Source organism: Channa argus, chromosome 4 (assembly GCF_033026475.1).
Source record: "Channa argus isolate prfri chromosome 4, Channa argus male v1.0, whole genome shotgun sequence".
NCBI classification, from domain to species: Eukaryota; Metazoa; Chordata; class Actinopteri; order Anabantiformes; family Channidae; genus Channa; species Channa argus.
In genome coordinates, this window is record NC_090200.1 from 26,217,884 (window position 1) to 26,230,603 (window position 12,720).

Sequence of the window (12,720 nt, forward strand, 5' to 3'; positions counted from 1 at the left end):
ACGCTGGCCTCCTGGCAGAGCAAACATAAAACATGCCCTTTAGTTTAATTCACAAAAAAATCCTTTGTGTGTTTATTTTAGGTTTACATTCTAACCACAGCAAAACATAAGGTTTTATGAGCCAGGGAGGACAGACCAACTGAATCCCTCTGATCCCTTTGTTCCTAACCATCAGCTGTTCAAAAGAACCGGGCCGTATGTGAAAGTCCCTTAACCAACACCTGCTGGCTGTGGCTTCATTTCTAATGTACAGAAATGATAGTGATATTGTTTCTTCTCATCTGATTCTCAGCAAGAAAGCAAAAACATTTTTTGCAATACCACATACTCACACTGTCTAAATGGTGCTAATAATAATAGTAATCATCGACGTATAAACTCACTCAGACTGTAGTCCTGGTCATGGCTACGGACAGGAGAGAGCTGGACAGGAGATAAATACTCTCCATCTCTTTCACTGTCACCATTCTGCATAGCTCTCAGCTCGCTCTTTTTACTCAGCTTTCCTGGCAGTGTCTTATACTTGCTCGGCTCCATGTTGGGACTCTGTAGAAAACAACATAAAAAACAACATGAAAAACAGTAGAAAATCAATCTATGGTGGTGCTTAAAAGTTGTTGGACTCTTTAGCCTTCAGTTTCTGCTTAAATCTGATAGAAATGTGATCACTTTTTTAAAAGGGACCAATCCCACTAATTATAAAAACACATTACACTTATTCTTTTTTAAATCGTGGTAAATGATGAAATCTTACAGATTTTTATGAAGTACTGGGAGTATTATTTCACTCGGAAATTCGAGTGAAAATTAGAATCAGGTTTTTTAATTAATAGAAATGACAATCAGGTGTGAGTCTGGGAGGTTTTGCCTTATTTAAATAAGAGAAATCCAACATAAAAGCAGAATCCCATCTAAGAAACATGGTGGAGGTGGTATCATGATTCAGGACTGCTCTGCTGCCTCCGGACCAGGACGGCTTGGCATCATTGATGCAGCTTTTGAGCCCTAGGAGTAAATTCTACAAGCATATGGAAGGAATGATGCCCCGGCATAGGTTCACACCATAAATATATTTATTTTTTCAACATTAACTGAAAACTGAATAAGTCTTATTAATTTAATTGAGTTGCCTTTATCCTTTTTCAGAACATGAGTGACAATCTGATCTGATTTTAGATAACAATTACATAGAAAATGAAAAAGTTTCCAAAGCATTCCCATACTTTAAAGCACCACTGTACAGTACAATGTCATAAGATAAAACTGGGGTCTCATTTGATTTGGTCCTTTGCTCTGTTGCACAACAGAGAGTTCTTTTGGAGGGTGAATGTCTGATGTTGCCAGTATTTGACCAGGCATCAAAGTCACCAGGGCGCTGAGGGTATAACAGGAGAAAGGCCGGCAGAAAGAAACAGCTGGGATTCAGCGATGATGCTGAATATTACTGACAGATACTTCAGATAGGTCTTGGCCCTTTATGTGTGTGTGCATGTGCTCAGTATGTGTTTGTCTGCAAGTGGAGCACAAGAATATATGTATGAATTACTAGATGAGAATGCAGTATATTGGTGCTGAAGGTAGTTTATAAAATGCAACAAAGATATTATGTCTTTAAGTAACTCACATTTATTTTTTGTAAATAAAATACATAATTTCCATAAAAAATAAAGACTACACCAAGCTTAATTAACCCGCACAATAACATCCTATCAGATTTGACACATTTGGTGCTAAATTTCAGAAATTTTGAGCTGGAACAATTAACCCTCGGTCCCAAAGAGGAAAGCATCGAAATATAAGTTTAATGATATCACTTATAATGTATGCATGAAAAAAAAACAACAAGTGTAGGCACCTTATATACAATACTTAGGATTTGGTGTAGAGATTAAATGTATGCATTCTCTTTTATGTACATGAGCATGCAAGCCTGAAGCCAAGTGTCTTCCCTCAACATAAACAAATCCAATTCACTTCAAATAATATCTGACTTTGTGAAATAGTTTATCTCTAATTTGCTGAAAAACTGAAGTCATCAAGTGTATCCTATCCCTGATAAGTAATGATCACAGAAAATGCAGGTTAATTGTAGGTTAGGTTGTGTGAAGTCATGCTGCAGATCAGTACCTCTGTCCCTACCTCTGACTCAGTTTCACCTGGCTGGATCTCTACAGCCTATGGCCAACACAGAAACAGGAGAGGAAAAACATACACACAAAGCAAGAGTTAGCTTGTTAGCAATGATGCAGTCAAATTAAAATGACAATAATGGTTATTTAGAAGGAACACAATGTATGTTTTGGTCCAGTCTTAAAAGGGCAGATGCATATGAAGTAAGATGGAGTTAATAATTAGATTAGATTAGAAAAATTAGAAAGCCAATAAGTGTCAGTAAACAACAGATTAAAATGCATTTACAAACCTTTTGTAAGGATCCACTCTGCAACTCTTCAAGACTACTAGACAGCAATCTGTGCTGATGCCTGGAAATAAAATCATTCCTATCTGACTTGGTACACATATAGTATACAGAGGAGACGTCATATTGAAATTCTTAATTTGGATTCAATATCTCGAAATGTATCAATATTCCATACAATTTTTCATACAAGAAAAATTCACAAAACATTGAGGGCCTAGAATTTTAGATTTTTATTCAAAGAAAAATACAACAAGCTTAAACAGAGACTTGATCCATGCATATGTACTCTGCTATAGCCTGTTTAGTTCCTTCGCTTCATTTTGGTTTGCATAGGCAGTTTTTTCTTTAAAATTAGGCCTTTAACAATGACAGAGTTATCAGAATTATCTAATATTAGAGTCACGTAAAGAGTAGGCTACTGTGTGTTAAGCACAATAGTATAATTTAATTTACTTCTGACAATAATCAAAGCATTTTCTTATTAAATAAAACTCCATTGTCTGACATTCCTCAGAAACCAAATCTGCCTCTACTATCGAAACCTTTTGTAATATAGAAAGATATTGACCTAAGTTTCAAGACTAGCAAGAAATTAAACACAGATTAAAATGCATTTACAAACCCGGTCTACCAAACTGTAATACAGTTAAGAGAAAAATAAGGTCACATTATATTTACCCTTAACAAAAACAAAGGAGAAGCAGTTTAAAGGGACAAACTGAGGATCAATGATTGGTCCTTTCAGCACATTTACAGCTCATTTAAGCTTCAACTACAATTTTCATCCAAAGTCACAGCTTCTACTCACCATGATCCATTAAAGAAGCTTGTGTCTCCAGAGGACACCAACGAAGTGTCCAAAGAATTATGGATACTATAATAAATTTCACAAGAAATAAGGTAATAAGTTATAATAAGTTTTAATAAGTGTGTTTTTGTCTGTGAGTGTGTTCTACGTGTTTGTACCTGGGCTCTATTTCTCTCTGGTAAGGAGATGATGATAGCATAAGTGGGGATGATCCTCTTGACGACATCTGTGCACAGGCAAATTTGGCAATTTAATTTTCAATACTTTTTAAATGCATGTAAACAGTATTTAAAGCAAAACGTCACATTTGTGATGTAATGGTAATGTGGGTGAATTTGTGGTAATGCCACAGTGATATTATATCTTGAATGTAGGGCATTTAAGTAGAGGCATCCAATGGTAATTTCTTCATCGAACAGATTAATGAAACAAAAGCTAACAACAGTGGTGGGTATCATGTCTGATCCATAATTTAGTATTAGAAGACAAAAATGAACTAAATACTGTAATCTTACCTCTGACCTGAGCATATCACAGTGTGCTTTGTGTGTGATGGCTTTGAGTTTTAGACTACCGCTTAACTCCTCTTCACTGCTCCCTGCTTGGTAAAAACACAGAAAATACAGCAATACAGCAATATTACAATAATAGGAGGGAAAAAGATAAAGACAAAAACGATACCTTGTCCAGTTTCGCAGATATCAGATTTCCTATATGACTCACATTTGATATAATGAAAGGATGTAATTCATACCTTGTGTCAGTGCCATGACATCCCTCATCTTTTTGTATTGGCTAAGCAGAATGGTCAATTCCTCTATACGACGATCCTGTTTATCAACAAGACAAATACAATTTAAAAGACCTTTATTTCAATTAAAACACCTCTTTAACTTTTACTGATTGTTTCATTACAGCTGTAGTGGAAAACATTGGTTTTACTTACCTTCTCATCATTTGATGCTAGCAGAGATTCCATCCCCACCTTCAACCTCTGATATTCCTGGTCTAACAAACAAACAAACAAAAAATTATGTAAAGTGCCTTGAGATGACTTTGCTGTAAATTGGCGCTATATAAATAAAGTTGAATTGGATTGAATTGAACTACTGTCTAGTTTATTTAGGGCATTTGATAGGCGCCGGGTGTGATGCGGGCAATGGACATGACAGCCATGCTAATATGAGTTAACAAGCAAAGCAAATACACACTGACACCACATACACACATACACCATCACCTGGGACCAACACTGCAGGATCTGATCATAAGACAGGTATTGTGTTTAGCATGGTACTACAAGCAACAGAAAAACAACAGTTATCTTGTCAATTTCTTCAATTTCTTTCTCAGTTTGATGAGGCACATACCAGCAACAATACATTGTAAAAACTAGAGACAACAATAATGAATAAATGCAATGAATTCACCATCCTTTCAAATACAGGCACTGATATTAAAAGTTATAAAAACTATTTCTCCCGTTGAGATCAGTTTTTTAAAACTAGCTTGTTTGATTGGTTCTGTGGCTTTGCAACAATGACCCTGATGATGCCATAATGATGTCATCAGTGTGAGCTCTGCTTGGGCTTGCAGATGAAGAAAGTCTTAGGCTGTGTATAGATCTATTCACTATATAGTGTACTCAAAGTGTCCCACAATACAACACTAAAAGTAGAGTACATGTACCTCACTTTCTGGTAACAATCCCACCATTCCATATCAGCCAAGGTTTGAAAGGATGGAGAAATTTATAGCCCAACATTTATTATGACTGACACAAAGTGAAGGTGTGGTCCAATCTTAAACCAAACAGTCTGCCACCACCTCATGAAGTTACCAGTAAGGAGATGTCCACTCTAGAGCTAAAACATTCAAACTTCTTTTGATGTTCAGACTCGTTGAATTTCGAGCCAAAATAAAAGCCAATCACAGTCAATACCACTATGACAAAAAACACAACAGTACAGTCAGAGGAGTTTGGTTGGAAACCAGACCTATTACACCAGCACATCATGCCTTACATTTGTTAATCAGTTGCTTGATATACACCTCCTCTACAGCAGAGGGCAACAGTGAGTCAAGAAGAAGTGACGTATGCAGCGGAAAAAAGAAGGACATGTTGATTAGATGTTACAGTAATCAGAATTGAGTTGACAGACATCCATATCGCTGGCTCTCACACACTCATCTGTACTGGCAGATGTGAATCTGACTGTCAGCTGTGAGTACCTCTCTCTGGGTTGTCACTGGCTGTGCCGCCTTTGGAAAGCAGCTGGGTCTGCAGGCACTCTATTTCAGCATCTTTGGAGGCCAGAAGCTGCTGCAGTTCTGAGATTTCTGCCTGTGGAGGATTAAAGAGTAGATGTCTATTAACAGTGTCAGTCTTCCACATCACTTAATATCTGGGAGATGTAAGTTTGAGACAACTGGCCTGTGTTGTTTTAAAAACAGCAACTCACTGGGTCTATTCAAAGATGGGACAACATCAGAATGTAAAATGACATGTTTAGTAAGTGCATCTTTCAAAACCACAGGCTAGAATAGCCAATTAGGATGTAACTAATTTCCTATTAATAGGTTCTTTCTATACCCACATACAGTACCGTATCACTACCACTATTAAGAAAACATTAACATAAAAACCAACCCTTTGTACACTGCTCAGAAAGACTGTGACAAGGTCAGCACAAGGGTATAGAACCCTTTTTTAAAGCGTGACCATGACCTAAAGCATACAGCTAAGGCGACAGTAGCTCTGTTAAAGGTCTCTGACTGTCCTTAATTTGCCCAGTCAAAGTCCAGACTTAAACTTCATAGACTATCGGTGGAGAAACCGGAAGATGACACTTTACAGACACTTCCTATTCATCCTGAAGGAAACATGAGAGGATATGTCAAAAAGAATGGGATAAACTGCCCAAATCCAGGTCTTAGGAGCTCATAGAGTCTTACCCAAGAGGACCCAAAGCTTAAGTGCTGCCAAAGGGGCTTCAACAAAGTACTTAATTAATGGCTTGAACTTATATTAATGAGACATACCCAAGTAATTTTTTGCACTTTGTCATTATGTGTTACTGATTGCTGGCCAAGGGGCAATTTGTTTTATCAAATTAAAATATAATGTAGACAAAAATACAATCTGCAGAAATTCAAAGGGATGTCATTGGCTCTCAAATGCATCAATGAATTTAATTCTGACAGAGCACAATGGTAAATTACAAATAAGCTGTTGTGCTGTTGATATGACTTGCTGTTTCACAGAGTAATGGTCATTTTATCCATTGCTCTTTTCGTGATTGATTTTTAAATTATTATACAAATATTACATGTATTTTTTTGCTAATTTCACCTGCTACCATAACATAATTGCCAACAACAACAAAAAGCCTAAAAACAACATGAATTGGAATTTCTTTTAGAAAACAATCTAAAAGAAGCTTCAACTAATTAAAGAATGGAGAAACATTTTAGTTTTTGACTAAAAGGCAAATGACTAAGTAAAAATGTAGTTAAGTTAAGTTATTTTGTGTAAATTTATCACATAAACTGATTAACACAACTACAAAATTCTAATTTGTTTTGGTTTGTTTTGGGAAAAGAGAGTCACTGGTGTATCATTGAAAATCTGAACTGAAGATAAAAGAATTCACAGGGAACAAAGCTGGTGAGAAGCAACAGCTGCAAATAACAGGTGTCAGAAGACAGGTGTGTACACAGCCTTACATGTTTATGGTGGTATGCTTTCAGTACAAACTGAACATCTGCTGCAGTAATTCACAATTAAACAGATAAGTCTATGGACCAAAAAGCTAATAAAGAGGTGGGCAAATACATATGATAAATAGCAACATGGTAATGTCATAGGCTAAAAATTATTTAGATTCTTTCTTTGTAAACCTCCTTTTTTATCGATCTGGAGCACAGCCTATAAAATTTTATTGATGTCTTTTTTACAAACGTAACATTCACATAGACACACACAACTGATGCATACACATTCCAAATATATAGCTTTACAGTATCCATGCAAAGTCTCATCAAAACATAGATAGAGAGAAAAAGACACAGCCATGGAATCAGGGAAAACCGAAAGACGTGTGGGTGCAAAAGAAGCACACTAATAGGGACACATATTACAAAATGGCTCAGTGCTAATCAGGGGGAAAGGGACAAACATACTGTAGAAAAGCAACGAGCAAGAAGAGCAGGAGGCAGAAGAGGAGGAAGAGAATGAGGAAGAGGAGGCACCTGTGCGCTGCGCCAGCGCTCCTCCCAGTGCTGCTTCTCCAGCTGTGTGTGCTCAACAGTCAGCTTGAGGCTGGACAGCTGGGTCATGAGCGACTGGTAACACACATGGAGAGAGTAAGAGATAGAGAGCTAGGGAGAGAGACAGGAAGAGGGGTAATGACAGGGGTGATGTAGAGATGTGGGAAAGAACAGAAGAGCGGGAAAAAGAGTGAAGAGAGCAAGCCGCAGAGAGGGGTTAATGGAGAGAAGAAGAGGATACGGATAGTGAAGAAGGGAGAGGAAGAGAGGAGGAAGGAAGCACTGTAAGCACAGAGAAAGCAATACCAGTTTGACCTTCTTTTAAATTAAGCAGTGACAAACAATGTGTTATTAAAAGGAAATAATCTCTTAATCCCTGCCAGTTCAATGTTATATGTGTCACATGAGCCAGGCTGGGCAACTAAAATCATAAGTCATTATTTCATTTTTTCCCAACGATGCAAAATGACAGGCTGACTTTTGGAAAATGTATTTAAAATGATGTTGCTAGTGTAATTCTAAACACAGGTCTTTGACTATTTAATATAATGATCATACATAATGATCATACAAAACTGATCAACAGAAAAATATTCTTTCTCACAATGAAAACAGAACTCTACAAAGTAAGCAAATTAATAAAAAACAGAAAATATAGCTATTCACCCAATATAAATCAATATTTAGTAGATGAACATTGGCCTCCAGTTCGAGCATTGAGTTTGTTTGTATAAGACACAATTATCTTTGATTTTCGGGGCAATTTATCATTGTTCTTCTTTCTAAACTGTGCAACCTCTGTTAAGTTGCATGGGGATCGTGGGTGAACAACCCTTTTGATATCCAGCCACAAATTCTCAGTTTTTCAGACCAGAATATTCCCTCTCAACTCTCCCATAAAATGTAAAGAATCTGGGCTGCAGTTTTTAGTAGTCTCCTCCATTTCAGCTGCAGAAGCTAACTCCTTCAGAGGAGACATATGTTTTGGTCGCCTGCTTGCATGGTGTCATGTTTTTGAGAACAGCCTGCTCTGTGTAGGCCTGGACTTTTTACAAAAATTGTAATAATAATATTGACTCATTATTCAGTTCAATAATAAAAATTACTTAAGTTATAGTTTTCTGTGAAAAGTAACTTGTTACATTATTGACTCATTACATTACTTTTTTAAGGTCTGAAAGACGGTGAGTCAAGAGTGAAAATGGGCAACATTTCATCCATCACATATGCAGCCTCAAGCCTCGTTATGTCTTTGTTTTGTTTTTTTGTAGCTGATGTTGATGATTCAAATCCAGTTATAGGCATTTTCATTGGGATGGAGTAACTGTAATATTATTTTTAAAAATGTTAACTTCTTAAATGACTCATTGCTGGAAAAATGAATATTATTACAGTAACGCTTTATTGGCAATGCATTACAGCCCAAGACTGTATCTGTAGCCACATTCCTTCTATCTCTTAATGATGAATTTGACTGTAAGACATATTCAGTGACTTGGAAATGTTCTTAAACTGTTTGATTTAGAAAACCAACTGACTGCACCAGCAATGATTTAGGTGAGTTACTTTGGAGGGGTTCAATCTTTATGTAACCATGCAGAGGTCTGTTTTCACTTTGGCACGAAAGAGTCTTTTCCTGCTGATCAGTGCCCAATTAATTCAACCATGATTTAATGTTGTAAAAAATAAAAGCTCAAAACATTTATAGACAAAGGTTTGCATCGCCTTATTCTGAAAGGAAAAAAAATCTTTTTCATCAACACAATATTCAATGCACAATAGGGTAGTAGTACCTTTATCAGAAATTCATTAAAGCTAAATTTAATTATCATACTAAGGGGGATAAAACCTTTTTTTTTCACCAGAAAACCTATCATTATCTTATATACTTTATTTCTACACATACCTTTTTTAATCAGCTGAAGGTGTATTATTATTATTAGGGTTTGCATCCCTTTACATGCCATTTCAAACTTAACTCTAAACCTAAAATAATAAAAATGCATATTCAACAAGGCTGGTGAGTATAAATTGCCCATAGGTTTGAAGGTGAGAGTGAAAGGTCTGTCAGTGTATGTCTCTCTGTGTTGAGAAAGACTGGTGGTCTATCCAGAGTGGATCCCACCTCTCACCCAATGACAGGGATAGGCTCTAGTCCCCCCATGACCTTGAACAGAATAAGCAAGTAAAAGATAAAAGATGGTTTGATAACTTTGGATAAATTGACATCCGCATTAGCTAATTGTGCATTAAACATTATGTTAATTAAAAACAAATCTAATCTATTTTTGCTCTTTTTGCCATTTTAAAATAAAGGAATGCAAACTTTTGCACCTAGCTGTACCTTATGTCCCCATCAGAGGCTTCTTAATATAGCCACTTTATCAATCATCATAGTGAAAATGTACCAAAAACTGTATAATGTAAACATTTGTGTGACAGCTCCAGGCTAATATATGTACAACACCAATTCAAAAAAGTTGTGATGATGTGTTAAACCTAAATAAGAACACAATGCAATGATTTGCAAATCTCATCAACCCATATTTTATTCACAATAGAACATAAACAACATATCAGATGTTGAAAGTGAGATATTTGACCATTTCATGCAAAATATTAGCTCATTTAAAATGTGATGGCAGCAAAATATCTCAAAAAAATTAGAAGAAGGAAAAAAAGGCCGGAATGCCACAGTGTTCTCTGGACCAAAGCACATTTAAAATGGTCTGAGGCAAAATGTAAAACTTCTGTAAAAAGGTCTGAAAATTTCTGAAAAATTCTTTAGTTTGATGATTCAAAATTTTAAATTCTTTTTGGAAACCATGGACTAAAGAGGAGAGGGAGCATCCAGATTGTTATCAGTGGACAGTTCAAACGCCTGCATCTCTGATGGTATGGGGGTACATTAGTGCCTATGGTGTGGGCAACTTACACATCTGGTAAGGACCCATCAATGCTTAAAAATGTACATAGAGGTTTTAGAGCAACTTATGCTCCCATCAAGAAGATGTCCCTTTCAGGGATATTTTAAAGACAATGCCTAACCACATACTGCATCCATTACAACAGCCTGGCTTTGCAGGAGAAGAGTTCGGGTGCAGTCCAGACCTTTCACCAGTAAAAAAAACATTTGGCGCATTATAAAACAAAAAAAACATGTAACAAAGACCCAGGTCTGTTGAGCAGTTAGAATCCTGCATCGGACAATAATAGGACAACATTTCTCACCTAAAACTCCAGCAACTGGTCTCCTCACTTCCCAAATGTTTACAGAAAGTTGTTAAAAGAAAATGGGATGCTACACAATGGTAAACATCACCCTGTTCCAACTTCTTTTTAATTAAAAATGAGCTAATATTTTCCATGAAATGGTAAAATGTCTCCGATTAACATCTGATATGTTGTTTATGTTCTATTGTGAATAAAATATGGGTTGATGAGATTAGCAAATCAATGCATTCTGTTTTTATGCCCAACTTTTGAATTGGGGAAAATCTTTTATCTATAGTTTTTATCTACCATTAAAACATTTGACGTGTGATTTATGCACACAATTAATTATTCTACACTGGTTCATTACACAGATGTTCAGATTATAGGTTAGACATTGGTTTAACAAGTACCTTGGTCGCTCTTAGTTTTCTCTCACACTGACTCTTCTCTCCTTCCAGCTCCTCCACTTTGTTTTTCAGCTGCTTTACTTCTTGTTGCCAATCCTGTTGAAAAACCAAACACATCTTTAACTTAATATCTTCTGTTCAAAGCCAGATGTACAAAATCATCATGCAGGTGAAATTACATTCATATGCATTATTATACAAACGTCTATAAAAAACAAAAATCTGAAACACAAATACTAATATTTGTTAATATTACTGAACATTACACATGCCAACATGTGTGGGGGGAGGTTTCAAACATCAGGTTCACACTCAAGTATGGTAAACACTAAAAAGGTTTCCGGGAGTGGACAATTCAGTGGTTAATATCAGAAATATCATCCTCCTGAAATAGACACCAGAGCATGCAGTTATCCAAAATCAGGAAAATAATGAACCTGAGGAACCAGAGTAGGACTGAGAGCTGTCCACCTACAAACTGCCACTTTCTGAGAAAAATCTTGTACAGTATTACACACTATTATAGGAACCATTAAATGACCCATCCACCTAGTCAGTGTAGGAGGAAATGAAGAGAGTAAACTAATTAGTTAGTAGAGGGCGAAACCACTGTCATGCAACCAAACCATATCAAATCAAATGAAAACACAAACCCTGATCCAAAACTCTAGATTGAAGCGGATACTTGTTTTTCCAAATGCTTCAAATATTTAAGGAGTTAAGCTGATGCTGAGTTACTGTGTCCTTTAGGTTTGATCACTTACTTTTACTACTTTCGTAGGTTAAAGTATTTCGGTACTGTTATACTTTCAGCTTCAAGAACCTCAACTCCTCAAATGTATGGACGTATTTGGAAAACAAAACTTAAATATATAGACGTATTTGGAAAACCTCTACAAGAACCAGAGTAGAACGTGATCCCCACATCCTGCAGTATACACAAATACACTCTGTAGACATTGTACGAGAGAAGTTGTTAGTTTGAGTCTGTGAAATTTCCCAAATACCACATAGTGTGGACTGGTTAAAAGGGGAGCAGAAAGAATGAGGAAGGAGGGGAAGATGACTACATCCATCAAGTCTCCCTACGTGCAGAGTCTGTCCTCCATTGGTTATTTGGACGTCAGAGCCAGACATGCTCAGGTCTGGGCAGCCTAACCCAATCTGAGAGCCAGCCGGTACTTGGCTGCCTCTGGACTCGCCCTCCCTGGCCTCCCTCTCCTGCAGGGCCCGTTTCTCCTGGATGCGAGAGCTGATCTCCTCCTGAAACCTGCACATCTGCTCCTGGAGCTCACTGATGAAATTTACCACACACTGGGATGGATGGAGCGATCGAGGATGGCAGAAAAATGGAGGAAGTGGAACAGGTGAAACGGTGAGATGAGGAGAAGGAAAGAGGAACAAATTAAAGTCAGTTGCGTGAACAGAAGAGGAAAAAAAAGCAGAGGTGAATCAGAGATTAGACACATAATATGTGTTAATCTCTGTCAACATTTGAGAATCCCTCTTTCCAGCAGTCTTGAAGAATGTTGGCTAAAAACAGTTTAACAACCACAAAATATCAGTAAAACATATAAAAAACATGTACACAACAAGAA

At 36.8% G+C, this 12,720-nt stretch overlaps 1 protein-coding gene across 33 annotated transcripts in view; it reads right to left on the minus strand.

Moving 5' to 3' along the window:
- The window catches only part of ppfibp2b (PPFIA binding protein 2b), an 86,303-nt gene that overhangs the window by 13,938 nt on the left and 59,645 nt on the right, over positions 1-12,720 (minus strand). For 12 of the 33 annotated variants that reach the window (XM_067502832.1, XM_067502829.1, XM_067502830.1 and 9 more), the window contains 13 exons: positions 12,212-12,436; positions 11,126-11,218; positions 7,482-7,610; positions 5,463-5,574; positions 5,255-5,287; positions 4,177-4,238; positions 3,985-4,060; positions 3,746-3,831; positions 3,389-3,456; positions 3,231-3,296; positions 2,423-2,483; positions 2,128-2,175; positions 384-546 (listed from right to left, as the gene is read on the minus strand). In XM_067502832.1, the coding sequence (XP_067358933.1) occupies positions 384-546; positions 2,128-2,175; positions 2,423-2,483; positions 3,231-3,296; positions 3,389-3,456; positions 3,746-3,831; positions 3,985-4,060; positions 4,177-4,238; positions 5,255-5,287; positions 5,463-5,574; positions 7,482-7,610; positions 11,126-11,218; positions 12,212-12,436 (1,222 nt within the window). The remainder of the gene's footprint in view (positions 1-383; positions 547-2,127; positions 2,176-2,422; positions 2,484-3,230; positions 3,297-3,388; positions 3,457-3,745; positions 3,832-3,984; positions 4,061-4,176; positions 4,239-5,254; positions 5,288-5,462; positions 5,575-7,481; positions 7,611-11,125; positions 11,219-12,211; positions 12,437-12,720) is intronic. The other 21 variants (XM_067502846.1, XM_067502860.1, XM_067502861.1 and 18 more) reach the window with 15 other exon arrangements.